Source organism: Carcharhinus amblyrhynchos, chromosome 15 (assembly GCF_965287045.1).
Source record: "Carcharhinus amblyrhynchos chromosome 15, sCarAmb.v2.hapA, whole genome shotgun sequence".
NCBI lineage: Eukaryota > Metazoa > Chordata > Chondrichthyes > Carcharhiniformes > Carcharhinidae > Carcharhinus > Carcharhinus amblyrhynchos.
Genome location: NC_137338.1, coordinates 19,389,492 through 19,407,371, shown reverse-complemented (window position 1 = coordinate 19,407,371; position 17,880 = coordinate 19,389,492). Strand labels below are relative to the sequence as shown.

At 39.3% G+C, this 17,880-nt stretch overlaps 1 protein-coding gene across 2 annotated transcripts in view; it reads left to right on the top strand.

The window, feature by feature from the left end:
- The window catches only part of cep97 (centrosomal protein 97), a 91,019-nt gene extending 85,686 nt beyond the window's left edge, over window positions 1-5,333 (top strand). For both annotated transcript variants that reach the window (XM_080203493.1, XM_080203492.1), the window contains one exon: window positions 757-5,333. In XM_080203493.1, the coding sequence (XP_080059619.1) occupies window positions 757-1,437 (681 nt within the window). In that variant the 3' untranslated portion in view covers window positions 1,438-5,333. The remainder of the gene's footprint in view (window positions 1-756) is intronic.
- Window positions 5,334-17,880: the final 12,547 nt, after the last annotated feature.

Genomic DNA, 17,880 nt, shown 5'->3' with positions numbered 1-17,880 from the left:
AGGAGATATTTATTCACCCAAAGAGTGGTGAGCCTGTGGAATTCATTTCCACAGGAAATAGTTGATGCCAAAACATTGAATGTATTCAAGAGGTGGCTAAATATAGCACTTGGGGCAAATGGGATCAAAGTTGTGGGTGAAAAAGCAGGATTAGACTATTGAGTTTGATGAGCAGCCATGATCATAATGATGGAGCAGACTCGAAGGGCAAAATGTTCATAAGATATAGGAGCAGAATTAAGCCATTCGGCCCTTTGAGTCCACTCCACCATTTGATAATGGCTGATGTATTTATATATTAACATATAACTGTCATTAATTTCAAATGGTAAAAATAAAATAAATATTTACATTTAGCACACAGCTCTCGCGGTCAGTGTTGTGTGCACTCAGCATGCAGCTCATTTCACTTGCCCTTGCATGCACATCATTTCAGTCATACTGGTAGGAGAAAAACTTAAGTGGACAGAAATCAGAGTGTGGCAACCCTGTGGGTGGGCAATAGTCAAAAAGTTGTCTTGTGGGCAGCATGTAACTTTGAGGCCACAGGCTGCCCACCACCAGTCTAAATCATTACATGAGTTTAAAATTTTAACATCAGACCTGAGTTCAGCCCATTCATTATTAGATATCAGCATCCAATGAATATTCAATAATCAAAAGATAGGTATGCATTTTACCCCATGGACCTCAAAACAGTATTTACAGAGGATGTCTTTAAACAAGTGTTTTGATGTTCCTTTTCTTTAAATGCAGGTTCGGAGTCTCCAGGAATGGCAGATGTGCATGATCCAGAAGCAAAATGCAGTATCACAGTCAAACACAAAAGAATCTATTCTCCCACAGCCTATGTTTATTAATTCACCTGAAGGTACACCACAATCAGTTGTCTTGAACAATCATCTCAGCCCAACCTCCAGGCAAAATACTCACTTGGAATGTTTAATGCAAGAATTTCCTGATTCTGGCTTTCAGTCTTCAGATGCCACCCACAATTGTCTCAAAGCTTCGTTGAATTCTCTTCAGAGTTCTTCAGGGGACACAAGCACAGTTGTAGAAGTCTCCTGTGAAATTCTAAAGAAAGACTACGAGTGTCTAACTAAAGAGCTTGGGGAGCCAGAAGCCTTAGGCTTTCATGAAGAATGCAATAAAGAAAACTCTAACAGTGAACAAGACAGCAGCCTTATACAGCAGTATCTCAATTCAGTAAAACAGCTAGATGCTGCAGAGGATGAACCAAATTTTAGCAGGACGGAATGCAGTAGCAGCAATGATGTTTACCCCATTAGTGCTTCAGTGGAAATGTCTGGAGATAGCAGTACCAGGATTCCAGAAGACCTTTGTCAAGCAGAAGAATGTGTCATTGAAACTGACATTGTCGACTCTGTAAACCTGCAAGGAAAAAACCATGAAGTCCCTGAGGCAGTATTAGATTAATAGTTAACTGTAGTCGGTTAAGAACAGTGTTAATAAGCTCATTTTTTTGTCAATGTGCATACATATGTGAAAACAAAATGTTACAGCCTAAATGTGTTTTGAATGATGCAAAAATATCACATTTAAAATAAAATATTATGATCAATAAACAATATGCATTTTTCAAAAGCTCTTTTAATATCAGATTTAAATGTAATTCTAGCAAGCAATTAGCACTTCATTTAATTTTTCTTGGTCTGCATTCCAGCTAGCAATAATTTGCAGTCTCCAGTGGCTACAGTCTTGGGCTTTTTTATAGCTTTTATACTTATTATGAAGAATAGTTTTTCCTCTCCTTTGGATTTTGAGTCATATCCTGGTTCAGAATCTGCATGCATCTCTTTCCCCTCAGCATGATGGCATGAATGAGATTATCAACTGAAGTCTGATCGGTATGAAATTGTATCCCAGCCTGGCAAAACATTGAAGTAGCAATCTCAAATGTGATCAGTTTACTATCTTGTTATCTGATCGTGGCTTTTATTGATGAAAACCTATTCCTTGCTATTGCAGCAATTAGATATTTCTGTGTATGAGGTAATGCTGTTGTCAGACAGATTCAGCACCACTCCAACTACTGGAATTACCCTCAGGGTAGTTTTGATAGATTTGAACTACCATAATATCATAAATACTCTAATTTACCTTGTGGCAAACTTTTGAGTGTCATAAGAAGTCTAACAGTTAATCAATAGCTGAGATAATATCTGTTTTAGTAGCTAATAGGGAGTTTTGCTTTAAATGTAAAATTATAAGTGTGACTAATAGTGTGCATTTTATAGCATAGCAGAGTAATTTGTATATTCATCCTTGGGAAAGAGCAAGATTTAATGAGCCTTCAAACCAAAAATTAATGACGTTTACTAAATGCATTGGTTTTGAGATGCAGACCAGGAAATGCCCAGATTTGATCATTAATCTTATAAAAGCTGTAATTTAGCATTTCTTTATTTAAATTATAATCCTGATCATTATTCTATAATCCTTACTTTGTGTCTCTCTGGGCATCGGATGAAGATGAAACCAAACACTGTGAAATAATCTGTCAAGCTATTGTTACCTGGCATCACATGTGAAAATGACTAAGCTATCCGAGATTGTGAAATGGAGTCTGTATTGGTCACTACTTTTGGCAGTGAGATGGGGGAAATGACTTTTCTGGAGAACTACTTTTGTGAAATTATGGTAGGAGGAAAATCAGAATAGACTGGTTATGCCCTGCTCTATTATATCCAATTATGTATAGCCATGTGATTAGGAGCAATTTCTTGTGAACTTCATTATAAATTTTGTGCAGTATGGAATGTGTTACTAATCTGACCTCCTAATGGCTCTATTTGCTATTGAACTTGGATATAGAGATTGGAACCGAAGGAAATATTGCTAACACTGGAAAAGGTTGCATCCCTTATTTGAGTAATTTATAATTTAATTTTCTGTTAAGAAAATGGATAACTTGCATTACAAGAATCATTGATAAAGTGCATGGAATACATATGCTTGACACTTCCTGACGTAAAAGAGGGCTTATTGAACGTTGTGACAAATACTAACTAACCACTAAAATATGCATGTAAATCTTGCCCAGATATATTGCATTTTTCAACCAGATTGCATTTTATACTGACTGTTTAAAGAAATGAAATAATATTCTAAGTATATAGTGATGAGTTACTTGGTCTAACCTGGGTGCACGTTTTTAGTGCCAACTCTTGCATTCTATCAAACAATACAACGTTTGTTTTTGGTGTTTGTTTATTTTGTGTTTGTTCAAGGAAATGTAAATGTGATTAATTTAAATTCTGTAAACCCGAATATTGTCTGTGTAATTAATAAGAATTGATAACCATGTGGAAGAAGAGTTGGAATGGACAGTGTTCTGTCACTGAGAATTCCAAATCTTCCACATGCAAGTTTTATTGTTATTGGTCCTGCTTGAAGGGATTTGATATTTGCAGCTGATTTGCCTCTTCCTGGAACAAATACATATCCTCAGATTTGTGCATATTTCAATGAAAATGCTCTGCAGGACCCAATGAAGACAAAGATATGGTAATTGAATTCCAAGAGTTAATTGTCTCTTCAAACCGTTCTTGTAAAATTTCAAAATAATGAGCAGATTGATTTCTATCCTTTTCAAATGTTTGCCTATACATTAATGTTTTTCATATTTATGTACAGTATGTTTTATTGTTGTGGGTACTTGAATATTTGGAATAATTTTGTTTATTGATCAAATTGCCATTGATCCTTAAGTTATTGAATAATAAATCTGTTTTGTTAGATAATATATATTTTTAATGAATTTACTTTTTCAATTTAATCTAATTTGATACTGCTGTGAGTGGCTATGCTAATATTCTTTGGGACATGAAGTTTTCTTAATATTATTAACTGGAATCACATTTGTCTTAAATAAAATTAAGTAATAAAGCCTATGATCCAGAATCCAAAGTCTTAAATCAGAGCTGATAAAATTCACAAGCAATTTATGAATTTACAAAAGATTCTTGTACCCTGTTCCCAGAATTAAATTGGTTGCGTGAGTGTGTATGTATGTCTAGCAGCCCAATACTACCATTGCCCCATGAATTCTCAGGTCTTTTATTATGTAGAGCGATAATTGCAAATTGAAGCTAAAATGCAAGTTATATCAGATGAAAAGCAAAAATGAATTACTGTTTTAGATGGACATGTATTTGTGATGACATGTATCCATCCATCATTAGCTTTTATTAAATTTAGTACTGTCTACATTGGCACATTATTTCTCCTCTGATTATTTTGAAACTCAGCTTAATTATTCTGGTAAATTTACCTATTCAAACTGATAACCTAGTCTGTGTTGTCAGATAAACATTCAAACCAGAGCCAAAATTATCTTGTGGATGAAAGTTAATACATTTGAAGGACCTAGTTGGAACATTGTCCTGGTATCTAATGCCACTCTGTCAGTAAAGACCAAAAGAAAACTATTCTCTCTATCTGAATCGGAGTCTCTAGCACCATGAACAATATTAATGCAGTTTCCAACAGTTGACCCAAAACTGCTTCAGTAATTGTCAAAAGTTAAGAGATTTAACGGTTTTGGTTTTATTTAATGTTTTCATTTTGCAAATCACTATTTGTTTCTGTATTGATATGCTGATGTGCAAAAGAAAAGTGCCTGGTACTGCATTTTGCTTATCTTTATAATTAGACTTCCATATAATTATGTGCATGCTTAATGAAAATTCAAATAATTTTACTCCCCCCACCCCTCCCCGCCGCCCTGCCCAGTGTCTTCTAGAAGTGTCACGGGGAAGAATATCAGTTGTGGATGTAGATGACGTTTCAGGAGTATTATCAAAGATACTGGGGCTGATTTACCAGATTTTTGCTCCCAAGGAACATCAATATCCTGGCATAAAGGCTTACAAATGGGATAGAGACTCATTTTGCTAGCTCTCTGCTCCTTTGTTGTTCCAAGGAATTAGCTGAGTCTGCAACTTCAATAGGCACGAGCAGGAACAAGCATGCGTTCCTAGACCTCTGGAATCTGTTTCTTCCTATGACCAACAATAAGATGCTCAGAAGCTGATGGTCAGTCTTGTGCCAGGTTTTGTTTCAAACTATAGCATTCTCCAATGATAGATGGAATGCCACCAGGATACCAGTTAATTCCCAAAACCTGGGAGCATACCTATGCAAGAGTGTGATTGGGCCAAGATAACAATCTGCCCACCAAATTTAGTTGCAGCTCAACTTGAACAGGGACAACACATTCCATCCAAAACCCTGACCTGAAAATTGGCTCCACTATTCATTTCTTGTGCAAGTATAAACTATTATTTCTATCTGAAGGCAAGAGTGTGATCTTGTTTACTGTTCACATTATATTTATTTGAATACTTTTTGTACTTTTTTGTATAATACTTTAATATTCAATAAAATTTTATGAACTTTTGTCATTTCCCTTTTATTTGATTTCCTCTCATTTTGTAGTCTCGAGAATCCCACTGTAAAATCATTGGATGAAAGTATTGTCAGTGTTTCAAAGTATTGTCAGGCCAAAAACTCCAAGGTATTTCGTGAAGTTAGCCTAGCATAGGTTTTGTACTTTGAATTTGGCATAAGGTATTTCACTCCAGGTATGATTCTTTAGGAAGGATTTAGGAAGTCTTTAGGAAGCTTTTATCAAACAACAATTATAATAAGAAAATATAATAACTTTTGCCAATTACAGAAAACAACCACAATATTGTATAAATCTTAACAGCTAACAATATTGTTCCAAATCAAAACACCCTCAAACATACACCCCTTTCTAGATTTGGCACAGAAAGCAAGTGCGCTCAAGCTGCACTTGCAGCTTTTCAACACCTGCTATGAAATAGTCCTTTTGCATGTTGAATTAAAATGCTGAGGCTTTCCAGTCCTGGAATTTTCAGCACACTTTGAGAGTGAGATAAAGACATTGCTTTCTTCTAGCAAGCAACCCACCGTCAGCAGGAGTTTCAACATCAGGGAGAAAGCACTGCTTTTAGTCTGCAGTCCAAACAGTTTCTGACTAAAATGAAACTAAAATACCTTACTTGTCAATTGTGCTCAACCCAGTAATTCCAAAAGGGTGTTAAAACTCCAGGATACTATAAATTAGATGCCAATTATAGTGCTTCAGCAACAATTAGAGGACAGGGGCTCAGACATTATGGCAACAATGAAACATTGGAGCCTTTTTGAAGAAACTGCAGTGAAACATGATTAAAATACATTTCTTAAAGGCTCAGTATCATCATGGAATAGTTACCCATTTGAACATGAAAGCAATATATTTATTCATAGCCTTTACATTTCTGTTAAATAACCTTTAATATGAAATTGGAGTGGTGTTGGAATTTACCTGACATTTGTATTTGTAAAAAACTGAGGCAATATGTCACCATATCTGTCACTGATAGAATGGTTGTTATTTTTTTCACAAGTGTAGACACAATCTGTAATTTCTTATGAACAGAATTTAAGAAGGAGCAATAAAGGCAAAGAAAACATATGTGACAGGCAGTATAACAATCAACAAAGTGCTTAAACAGAAGCAGGAGGAAGTTAATACATATGAGACAATAGCAGACATGAGATAATTAAAGACTGAAAAGATGCTGTTTCAGCTTAATCTGGATCACCTTGTTGGCTTCCTAGAGATGTGAATACGAGGCACTTGTATGCACTTGACATATGTTTTCACATTTAACTAATGTAGTTCACTGTTTGCTCAATGTGGGCCTGAAAAATTATTTTGCTCAGTGATGGGACAGACAGGGTATTAGAAATTCTATGTAGTTATATGTCCAACTCTGTCAACATTTAGGAACAAATGTTAAGATATTTGAAAGACTGCATAGGAGATTTTCTAGAATAATTCCAAGGATGAGGGATTTTAAATATGTGGAAAAATTTGAGAAGCTGAATTGTTTTGATGTAAAGTGAAATGTGGGTAAATGTATCCTGACTAACCTTGACCAGTTCGCAGTAACCCTTTTTCATTCTGGTCTATTACACAGTGCGATAGACAAAGGGAACAAGTCAGGTGAAGATCCAGCACAACTTTATTGAACACTTTATCAAGGAAAGGCAATATCAAACTCCCTTCTTGTACTTTGTTTTTCATCTTTTCACAGACACTTCAGTAAATAGTCTTAAATTTCTAAGTAAACAGTCTCAAATGTGCACTAGTTATCTATTTCAAACACTCACTTCCAAGAATTGGCCACTCCTTAACCAGATGTTGCTATCACTATATTTAAACTGTTTGTCTGAAAAGACTAGTAATGTTTATTCCACAAGACTGGGCCAGGCTGTTCCTCAGTCTTTGAGAATTGGCTGATATTTCAGGATCTGCAATCATCAATTTGGGTCTTCCTGTCTTTTCGAGGGCTGGTTCTGGTGTTTAGGTTGTTTCGCTGGGGTGATCTGCTGGGTCTGGTCAGCATGATGATGCTTGCTATGAAGCACAGGGAGCTGGTAATGCTGTGTTGCTTGTCTATCAGCCAAAGGTGCTCTGGAGATGCTGTTAAAGAAAGTGCCAAGGCAAAGAGAGGGAAGGCTCCTTTTATCCCCCTCTTTGCGCCCTTCATGAAGATTTTTTGGCCTGTGTCCAATATTAGCATTGGGCAGGTCAGGAAAATCCATATTTGGAGATTGCAGAAAATTATTTTGAATAGTGTCTCAGCTATGAGACACTAATTTTTGGTTCCTCTTTATTCTAAATGCTGGGTATTTCCTTCAATTATATCATTCTTATAAAACTCTGCTTTAATTTCTGACTTCAATTTAACCTGTTAACTCTCTTAGCGTGGCCATAATGAAGAATTTTAAATAATCCACTGTTACATCTTATATTTATGACAATCAAAGCCATTATTGAGTTTCAACTAATGTAACAATTCACAATAAATCCTGTTCCTATGCCCAGTAGTTGTTTACCTCCACATAGTTATTTATTTTAAGGATACACAGACCCCACTTGATACAGGGATATTTGATTCTACAAGCATCCACATCTTTGTCACGTTCCCAGCTGCTGTTGATACTGGATAAATCAGTTCCCAGAGTGAAACCTTGCTTGACTGTTCCTAACTTTTGTTTTGAAAACTTGTGAAAGAAAGTTACTAAGCAAATTCCTGGGAGTTTGCTGATGAATCTCTAACACAAAGAGTAAAATATTTATTGAAACAAGAAAAATGAACTATATACACCAGACAAAAATGTTGGAGACACAAGATGATTAAATTTCCCAATGTTCCTTTACCCAGCAATATTTTTTTTAATTCTCCAGATGTGGGCGTCGTTGGCTAGGCTAGCATTTATTGCCCATCCCTACAGACATTTAAGAGTCAACGAGATTGCTGTGGGTCTGGAGTCACGTGTAAGCCAGACCAGGTAAGGATGACAGATTTCCTTCCCTAAAGGACACAAATGAACCAGATGGGTTTTATGTGACAATGGTTTCATGGTCATTAGACATTTAATTCCAGATTTTTATTGAATTCAAATTTCACCATCTGCCTTAGTGGCATTCAAATACTGGTCCCTATAACATTATTCTGTGTCTCTGTATTGCTAGTTCAATGACAATACCACTACACCATTGCCTCCTCAGATTCCACTGAGAATTTTGACTTATACACAGGTAAACCTGTGAAGATTCACCACTAGCAAAGGCCCTTTGTTTGAAACTGGTACATGTGCAAATGGTTTTCTTCTGGTGAATTTTTGATGCTTCTCACCCAATTCAAATCTCTTCCCAAGACACCCAAAACTGTGCTTGAAGCTCACAATTGTTTCAGGTGCAGAGCAAACACAAGTTTCCTAAATGCAATCTCCCTTGTAGTATTATCTCCAGGAAGCTGAAAATCCCAGTCATCACCCTCTGACCTACATTGTCTCTCTGTGTCACTTGATCACTGTCGCTATCTTTGTCCAGTTTTTTCCAGTTTTTTTTCCTTAAAACCACTAAGTTTCAAAACTCTTTTTAAACATTTATTTTAACTCCAGGGGCTGTTTAAAAAACTCATTCAAATATGTGTATGCATAAACCCAACAAAAAAAACAGATCTGCTTCATCTATTCCTTGTCAGAGTAAGACCTCCTTCTAACCACTTTCTTGGTAATTCTCATTAATTCCCCATTGGATTTTTTAGAGCAAAACAAAATATTGTAGATGCTGAAAATCTGAAATGAAAGGAGGGAAAATGAAGTCGGAGTTCTTCATGCTCAGTAAGGTACCCCCCAGAGGCCCAGGAACACAGGCACCAGGGGAAAGTGATGGTGGAAGGGGAATTGTGGCATGGGGGCCATGGGTTAGGAGGGGAGGGATTTAGGAGAGTCAATAGCCTGGGCTTGGGGAGGCCCTCGATGGGCCACCTTTCCTGATCTAAGTCCCTCCATCAAGCACTGCTTCTGAGTAAGAGACACCATATACGTCTACCAACTGCATCCCGCCCACTCCAAATCTTGGCCTTGCACCCAGAATCCTGTAAGCAACACCCACAGTATTTACTTTTCAGGCTTCCTGCGTGGCAAGTCCCTTACCTGCTGCTGAGTGAATGCCAATGGCAGTGGGATGAAATCCTTAACACTCAGCCATAATTAAAATAGCTCCACCCCATGCAAAAGAGCAGACACTGTGAATTTATTCTTGTATTTAATTCTGCATTTATTTGTTTCAAATCTATATCAGGTACGCAGGAATCTGCAGTGTCCCAATAAATCAGGATGTCTTGGTAGCATTAGCACCTAGGCCCTAATCCATCTCAAAATTCACATATCAATTCTTTTTCTCTGTTGGCAAAATACAAGATCATAAGAATGAAAGAGGAAGGAAGAGAAGCAACGGGTGCAAGGTGTCCAACAGCTAGCAAAATCACTGACATTCATCTGCATGATGTCAAACGCCCACTTCACCTCAAGGGGTTTCTGCCATCACCTCTGAATAATCCAGTTCTAGTGTTACATTTCTGACCCTTTTGTTCTGGGTTGTCCACCAGAAGAAAGAGTTTCTGTCTATCCATCTGATCGAATTCTTATATGAACACCTCACTTATATCAACCCTAACTCTTCTATATTCAAATCCATGCAATATGCCCTCATAAATTAAGCTCTCTTTTAAGCTCCAGTATCATTCTGTTAAATTTGCACTGCATTCTCCTGCAAGGACTATATCCTTTCTGAGTGATGGTGCTTGAGCACAGAATGGTGTTGATCTAGAACTCTGCACAGCTATAACATAACCTTAATGTTCAAATCTTCTTTGCATAAAGGTCAACATTCTATTAGCTTTTCATTTTTTTTTACTTGCCCACTAGATTTTAGTGATTTCTGTACATGGATTTTTAAATCACTCTGCTCCTCTATTATTCCCAGCTTCTCACCATTTAGGACATTGTAATTCTTGTAGTCAAAATAGACAATCACACACACTTTGCTACACTGAACTCCATCTGCAATTTTGTTCACTCACTTGTTAAGAACATAAGAACTAGAAGCAGGAATCAAGCCTGCTCCGCTAGTCAATAAGATCATGGCTGATTTCATACAGGCTTCAACTCCACTTTCCTGCCCATTTACCATAGCCCTTCACCCATTACTCATTAAATTCTGTCCCCCTTTTTCCTCAAATTTACTTAGTGTCTCAGCATCTGCCACACTCTGGGGTAGTGAATTCCACAGACTCACAACCCTTTCTCCTCATCTCTACTTTAAATCTGCCAACCCTTATCTGAAAACTATGACTGCTTGTTCTTTATTGCCACACAAGAGGAAGCATCCTCTCCAAGTCCCCCTTATCATCTTGTACACTTTAATTAGATCTCTCATTCTTCTGAGCTCCATCAAGATAAACAATTTTAAACTGACATAATCTAGGATTTACAATTCCCAGGTTTCGTTGGATCTTGAGCCCCCACACCTCCCCTCCCACCCTGTCCAATTAGAAGTATGTCGGTGGACTTTGAAGCTGGAGGACTGATCAGGGGGTGTCCATCTTCAGTGGAGTACACAGCTACCTTATAAGGTAATGAACTGTGAGATGGTCTCTCAGCCTCTTCGTAAAAAACTTTAAATAAAAAGTACAAAAAAGCAGATAGCCACTGCTATTGGGAATGGGAGCTTCTCTACAGGGTGACCTTTTGGTTTACCCCCAACCAAGCAGGCAGACAGGACCTATAGACTTGACTGGAGTGCTGCCACTGGCTGACCAACTTAAGGCAGTTGAACCAGAATCATAGAATCCCTACACAGCAGATGGAGGGCATTTGGCCCATCAAGTCTGTATTGACATTCTGACATAGCATCCCACCCGGGTCCATCCCTTCGTCCTATCCCCATAAGCTCACCATGGCTAATCCCTGAACCTACACATCTTTGGATACTAAGGGACAAATCAACCTAACCTGCACATCTCTAGACTGTGGGAGGAAGCCAGAGCACCTGGAGGAACCCATGCAGACACGGGGGGAATGTGCAAACTGAACACAGGCAATGACCCAAGGACAGCAGATGATTGGGACATTTGACATACAGTGCATTGTGTACTATCTATAAGACACCCTGCAGCAACTCATAAAGGCTCTTTCAACAGCACCTTCCAAATGATTAACCTCTGAAAAGGCCAAGGGCAGCAGATGTTTGGGAACACAGCCGCTTCAAAGCTCCCCTTCAAGCCACGTCCCATTCTGATATGGGATGATATCGCCCTTGCTTCACTGTCGCTGGGTCAAAATTCTGGAATGCCCTTCCTAACAGCACTGTGGGTGGACCTACATCACACGGAAAGAAGTAGTTCAAGAAGACAGCTCACCACCACATTCGCAAAGATAAGGGAGATAGGAAACAAAAGCTGATCTTGTCAGCGATGCTCACACTCCATGAATGGGAGAAAAAGAGGCAGAAAGGAATAGAAGGATGTGTTGATGAGGTTAGACGGAGAGGGCTTGGCCTAGATTCAAAAGGAGCATAAACGCTGGCATTGATCTGTTGGACTGAATGGTTTGTTTCTGTGCTGTAGATACTTGGTCATTATAAAACATAAGAACTTTGTAACTGAATTTACTTTGACTTCCTCATTGAACTCTTTTTATTTTTCCCTCGTATCTGGAAGTTCATATATAATCTGTCCTGTGAAGTCTAATACAAAGGAGCTAGTTAGTAAGTCAACCATTTCTATCATTTTTATCTCTGTGAGGTCTGTTTTTCCATCAATCATTTAAATCTGAGCCTTCTGGCTATTGACCCTTCTGGCACTGGAAACAGCTTCTCCTTATTTATTTCATTCAAACCCTTCATGGTTGGGAATTCCCCTGTCAAATCTCTCCTTATCCATTTCTACACTGAGATCAACCCCACCTTCGTAAGCCTCCCAGTGTAAATCATGTCTCTGACCCTGATACCATTCTAGTAAACCTCCTCTGCACCTCCTCTTAAGCTTTAACATCCGTGCTGAAATTTGGTGTCCATAAACTGAATGTCCATACAAAGTTATTACATTTTATAATTACCAAGTATTTACAGGAAAACAAACTATTCTGTCCAACAGATCAATGCCAGCGTTCATGCTCTTCTTGAATCCGGCCCCAGCCCTCTGCATCTAATCTCATCAACATATCCTCCAGCTGAGGTAGAACTAGTGATGTATATCTTTTTATTTTCCTTTTGTGTCCTATTCCTTTATTAACAAAACCAGGGGTCCTATCTGCTTTACTACCAGCCTTCTGAACTCTGTCGTGGATATGATGAACCAAGTAGCATTATTTTGTAACGTAATGACTCGATGGCGGGATTTTACAGCCTCACTCATCCCGAAACTGTAAAATCCCACCCAAGGACAACAGCCCTTTCCATGGCCTGCCCCAGTTCCCATGGCGGGCGGGACATGTACACTCAGGTCTCTCTGCTCCTTCAATCCCTGTAAAATCGCACCATTTATTTCATATTGCCACTCTTCAGATATCCTGTCAAAATGCGTCATATTAATCTGAGTTACATTTCATCCCCCATGTTTGCCCATTTCACCAGCCCATTGGTATGTCAAAAAGAGCAGTGGTTCTAATGCCAACCTCTAGGGAAAACCATAGTATGTTTTTATCTTTAGTCTGAAAAAGAACTGTTCACCACTGTACATTAATTCCAGGAACTTTAATTGTGCTAACAAACCTATTACGTGGTAAATTGTCTAAAGTTAGCTCTCTAGCTTCATCGACCCTCTCCATTAATTCATCAAAGAACTCTATCAGATTAGATATACATGATTTGCCTGTGCTGATTTCAGTTATAAACCCAAGATTTTCAAAATGCCAATTAAATATATCCTTAATCACTGAATCATAGGATCACTGCAGTGATCCTATTTGGCCCATCGAGTCTGCACCCAATCTCTAAAAGAGCATCTCGCCCATGCTTATCTCCATGACCCTGCACATTTACTATGGTTAATCCACCTCACGTGGTCTGTGAGAGGAAACCGGAACACCCAGAGGAAACCCTTGCAGACACAGGGAGAACATATAAACTCCACACAGACAGTGACTCGAGGCCGGAATTGAACCCGGGTCTCTTGGCAATTTGAGGCAGCAGTGCTAACCACTGTGCCACTATGCTGCCCCACTACTTTCAGTGACTTATGTATCTGTATCGTTGACCTGATTTTTCCTTCATTATTCATGTATTTGTAGGATACTTTATTATTTCTGTTTACGTCCATTGCGAGTTTAACTTTGCATTTTTTTTCATTGCATTCCCAATTCATTTTGTTCCATACCGCTTCTTATTCCCTTTTGATCTCCTCTGCTTTGTTGTCTATGTACTTGATAGATACAATTTTTTTTAGTTCAAATTTTCCTATCCTTCTTTACTCATACAATGTGTATCCTTACCGTCTACTTTGTCTTTTTATTTAGTGGGATATATTCCTCCAAAGCTTGATTAAGCGATGAGTGGAACCTTAAAAGAATTTGGCAGAGTGTCAGTTCTGATGAGAAAATTAGGGTGGAACCCTCCAGCTCCACTGATTAGTTTTGTCTCCAGACCTTATCACTTTAATTGCCAAAAAATAAGTGGGTGGGCTTTCTCCTTCTGGGCACTCCGATAATTGGAAAAAAAATTAATTATTCCCCTCCCTCTACCACAGAGGTATTTGAGTCCTCCCCTCGGCTCGAAACACCCCTGGCCACACCGTGCCCCTGATCATCAGTGGTATCCCCCTCCCCCACCAGTGCCAGCATTGCCCCACCCCTCTTCCCACTCCCATCATTGCTGGCATCCCCAGTGGATGACCCAACATTAGGTATTGGAAATGATATAAGTAAAATGATGGTGGACAAATAAACAACCAACTGGAGGAGCAGAAGGCTCCACAAGCCTCCTTATCTTCAGTGAAGTGCAAAATGCAAGACAACCACCAGAAGTGCCAAATGCATCATCAATATCCATCTCCTCCTCAGGTCCTCCCATCTTGAATGCCAGTTTTTAGCCAACTCAATTCTTTCCACATGATATCAAGAATTGGCTGAAGGCACTGAATATTGCAAAGACTAGGTAGCTGACAACATCCCAGCTGTAATACTTAAGACATGTGCTCCAGGTCTTGGCCGTACGCCTAGCTTAGCTAGCGTGGCCCATACAGTTATAACATTGGCATTTACCCAACAATGTGGAAAATTGCCCTCATATGACCTGTCCACAATTATAACCAATTAGTCCCTATCAGCCTACCGCAATCATCAGCCAAGTGATGCAAGGTGTCATTGACAATGCTGTCAAGCTGCACTTACTCAGCAACAACCTCCCCTCTGATATTCAATCCAGGTTCCACCTTGGAGCAACCATAGCTCAAACCTGAACAAAAGGGTTGAATTCAACAGGTGAGGTTAGAGTGACTGTGTTGGAGAGCAACATTTAGTCAAATGAGGTATCAGGGAGCCCTTGCAAAATGTAATGTAATTCAGGAGAAAACTCACCACTGGTTGCAGTCATACATAGCACAAAGAAAGGTGGTTTTGGTTGTTAAAGGTCAATCATTCCTGTCCCAGGCATTGCTGCAGGAGTTCCTTAGTGTCCTAAATGGACAGTCATCTTTTGCTGCTTCATTAATAACCACCCCTCCATCACAAGGTCAGAAGTGGGAGTGCTCGCTCATGATTACATAGTGTGCAGCACTATTTGTAACTCCTCGAATACTAATGAAGACTGTACTTGTATGTGGAAAAACCTAAACAATAATATTCACTCAGCACAAGTGCCAGGCAGTAAAAACTAACTACTTTACTCATTCCTCCACATCTGACATATAGTGCATTGTGTACCATTTATAGGAAACACTGTAGCAACTCATGAAGACTCTTTCAAAAGCATTTTCCAAATGATTATAAGGCTAAGGGCAGCAGATGTCTGGGAACAGCACCACCTCAAAGTAGAGAGACTTGTCAACTTTTTAGGTGTCCAGGTCACCAACAACCTGTTCTGGTCCCCCCATGCCGACACTATAGTTAAAAAAGCCTCCAACACTCCAACCTTCTCAGAAATTTGACATGTCAGCTACGATTCTCACCAACTTTTACAGATGCACCATAGAAAACATTCTTTCTGGTTGTATCGCAACTTGATATGGCTCCTGCTCTGCCCAAGACTGCAAGAAATTATGTAATGAAACTGTGAATGTAGCCCAATCCATCACGCAAACAAGTCTCCCATCCATTGACTCTGTCTACACTTCCTGCTGCCTTGGTAAAACAGCCAACATAATTAAGGACTCCATGCGGCCCGGACATTCTCTCTTCCACCTTCTTCCATCGGGAAAAAGATACAAAAGTCTGAGGTCACGTACCCCCAGCCGACTGAAGAACAGCTTCTTCCCTGCTGCTGTCAGACTTTAGAATGGACTTATCTTGCACTAAGCTGATCTTCTCTACACTCTAGCTATGACTATAACACTGCAGTCTGCAGTCTCTTGCTTCCTTCTCTATGAACTTTTTTTTCTGTATTGCCACAAGAAACAATACATGTGACAATAATAAATCAAATCAAACCAAATCAAAAAGACACACCCCATCTTGATTTGGGATGTTATCGCCCTTGCTTCACTGTCGCTGGGTCAAAATCCTGGAACACTCTTCCTAACACCACTATGGATGGACCTACATCACATGGAAAGAAGACAGCTCACCACCACCTTCTCAAGATAAGGAAGAAAGGGCAAAAAAGATGCTCCCACCCCATGAATGGGAGAAAAAGAGGCAGAAGAGAATAGAAGGATATGTGGATGGGGTTAGATGGAGAGGGCTGGGTCCAGATTCAAAAGGAGCATAAACGCTGGCATTGATCTGTTGGAGTAAATGGTTTGTTTCAGTGCCGTAAATGTGTAATAACTCCATGGAGGCAAAAGTCCCATCACCAAGTTATTTTATTTATACCATACATCTATACACAGCCAGCTCTCTAGTTGCTCTCTGCTTAATGCAGGCTGGGAGTATGACCCACCTGCTTTAAATGGGGAGCATGAAGCCCCCTGATTTAACCATCAATTAGGACTCATCAGGTAGTTTTTTTTGCATACCTAACAAGTAAACAAACTCAAATTAACTTAGGGGCAAATTAAAAGGGGCAGCTCCCCAAAAGGAGGGGGAACAGCCCAAACAGAAAACAAAGTTAAAAGGAAACTTAAAACATTAAACCAAAATGTAATTATCAGGGTTTATAATGCATCGCAGACCCTGCGGTGCCTGGCAGGAGCAGAAGGCGTCAACTGCGCCTGTGGACATTGCATGCTCTCTCTCCAGGGACATCTGGCTGTGAATGTGGCTGCAGTAGAGGGGCGGACAGTCAGGATGGACGACCACGTCATTCGCTGGCTGCCTGGGCTTATTTATGGCTAGGAATCATCAGGAAGTTCATACTGTAGCAAGCCAACCTCATTAGCCTGGCTGAAGTCATCACAAAATACTTGACAATTACCAACGTAATAACTTTGTAACTGAATTTACTTTGAACTTCTCATTGAACTCTCTTTATTTTTCCCTTGTATCTGGAAGCTCATTGACATTCTGTCCTGTGAAATCTAATACAAAGTAGCAATTTAGTAAGTCAACCAGTTCCAGTTACGTATTTTTACGTCTGTGAGGCCTCTGTTTTTTCGTCAATCATTTAAATCTGAGCCTTCTGCCCCTTGACCCTTCTGGCACTGGAAACAATTTCTCCTCATTTATTTCACATGAACCCTTCATGATTGGGAATTCCTCCTTCAAGTCTCTGCTTAACCATTTCTACTCTGAGGAAAACAACCCCACTTTCGAAAGCCTCCCGATATAAGTCATGTCTCTCACCCTGATGCCATGGGCCAATCCACCTAATTTGCACATCTTTGGACTCTGGGAGGAAACCAGACCAACCGGAGGAAATCCACGCAAATATGGGGGGAATGTGCAAACTCCACACAGGCAATGACCCGAGGCTGGATTTGAATCTTGGTGCCTGGTGCTGTGAGGTAGCAGTGCTAACCACTGTGCCACTGTGCCCCTTCTTTTTTCTTGGACAGAATTTGACCTTAATCAATCTACTTGTAACAGGTTGATGAGCGGGACTGGCTGGCAGTTGGTTGGAAGCACATTTGTTTTATCAATAGGCTTGGCCATGACTCTTTAACTCAGATCCTCCTCATAATTCACTATATTTCCAAGTTTTATGTACTCTGCAATTTTTTTTTCAATTGTACCATATACATCAAATTTTAGCTCATTAATATATATTAAGAAAAGCAGTAATCCTAATGCTAATTGCAGGGAAATCTCAAATTTCTGCAGTGTAGAGAAACAGCCATTTACTTCTACACTCTGTTTTCTATCATTAACTTCCTACCCATGCTGACATTGTTCTGC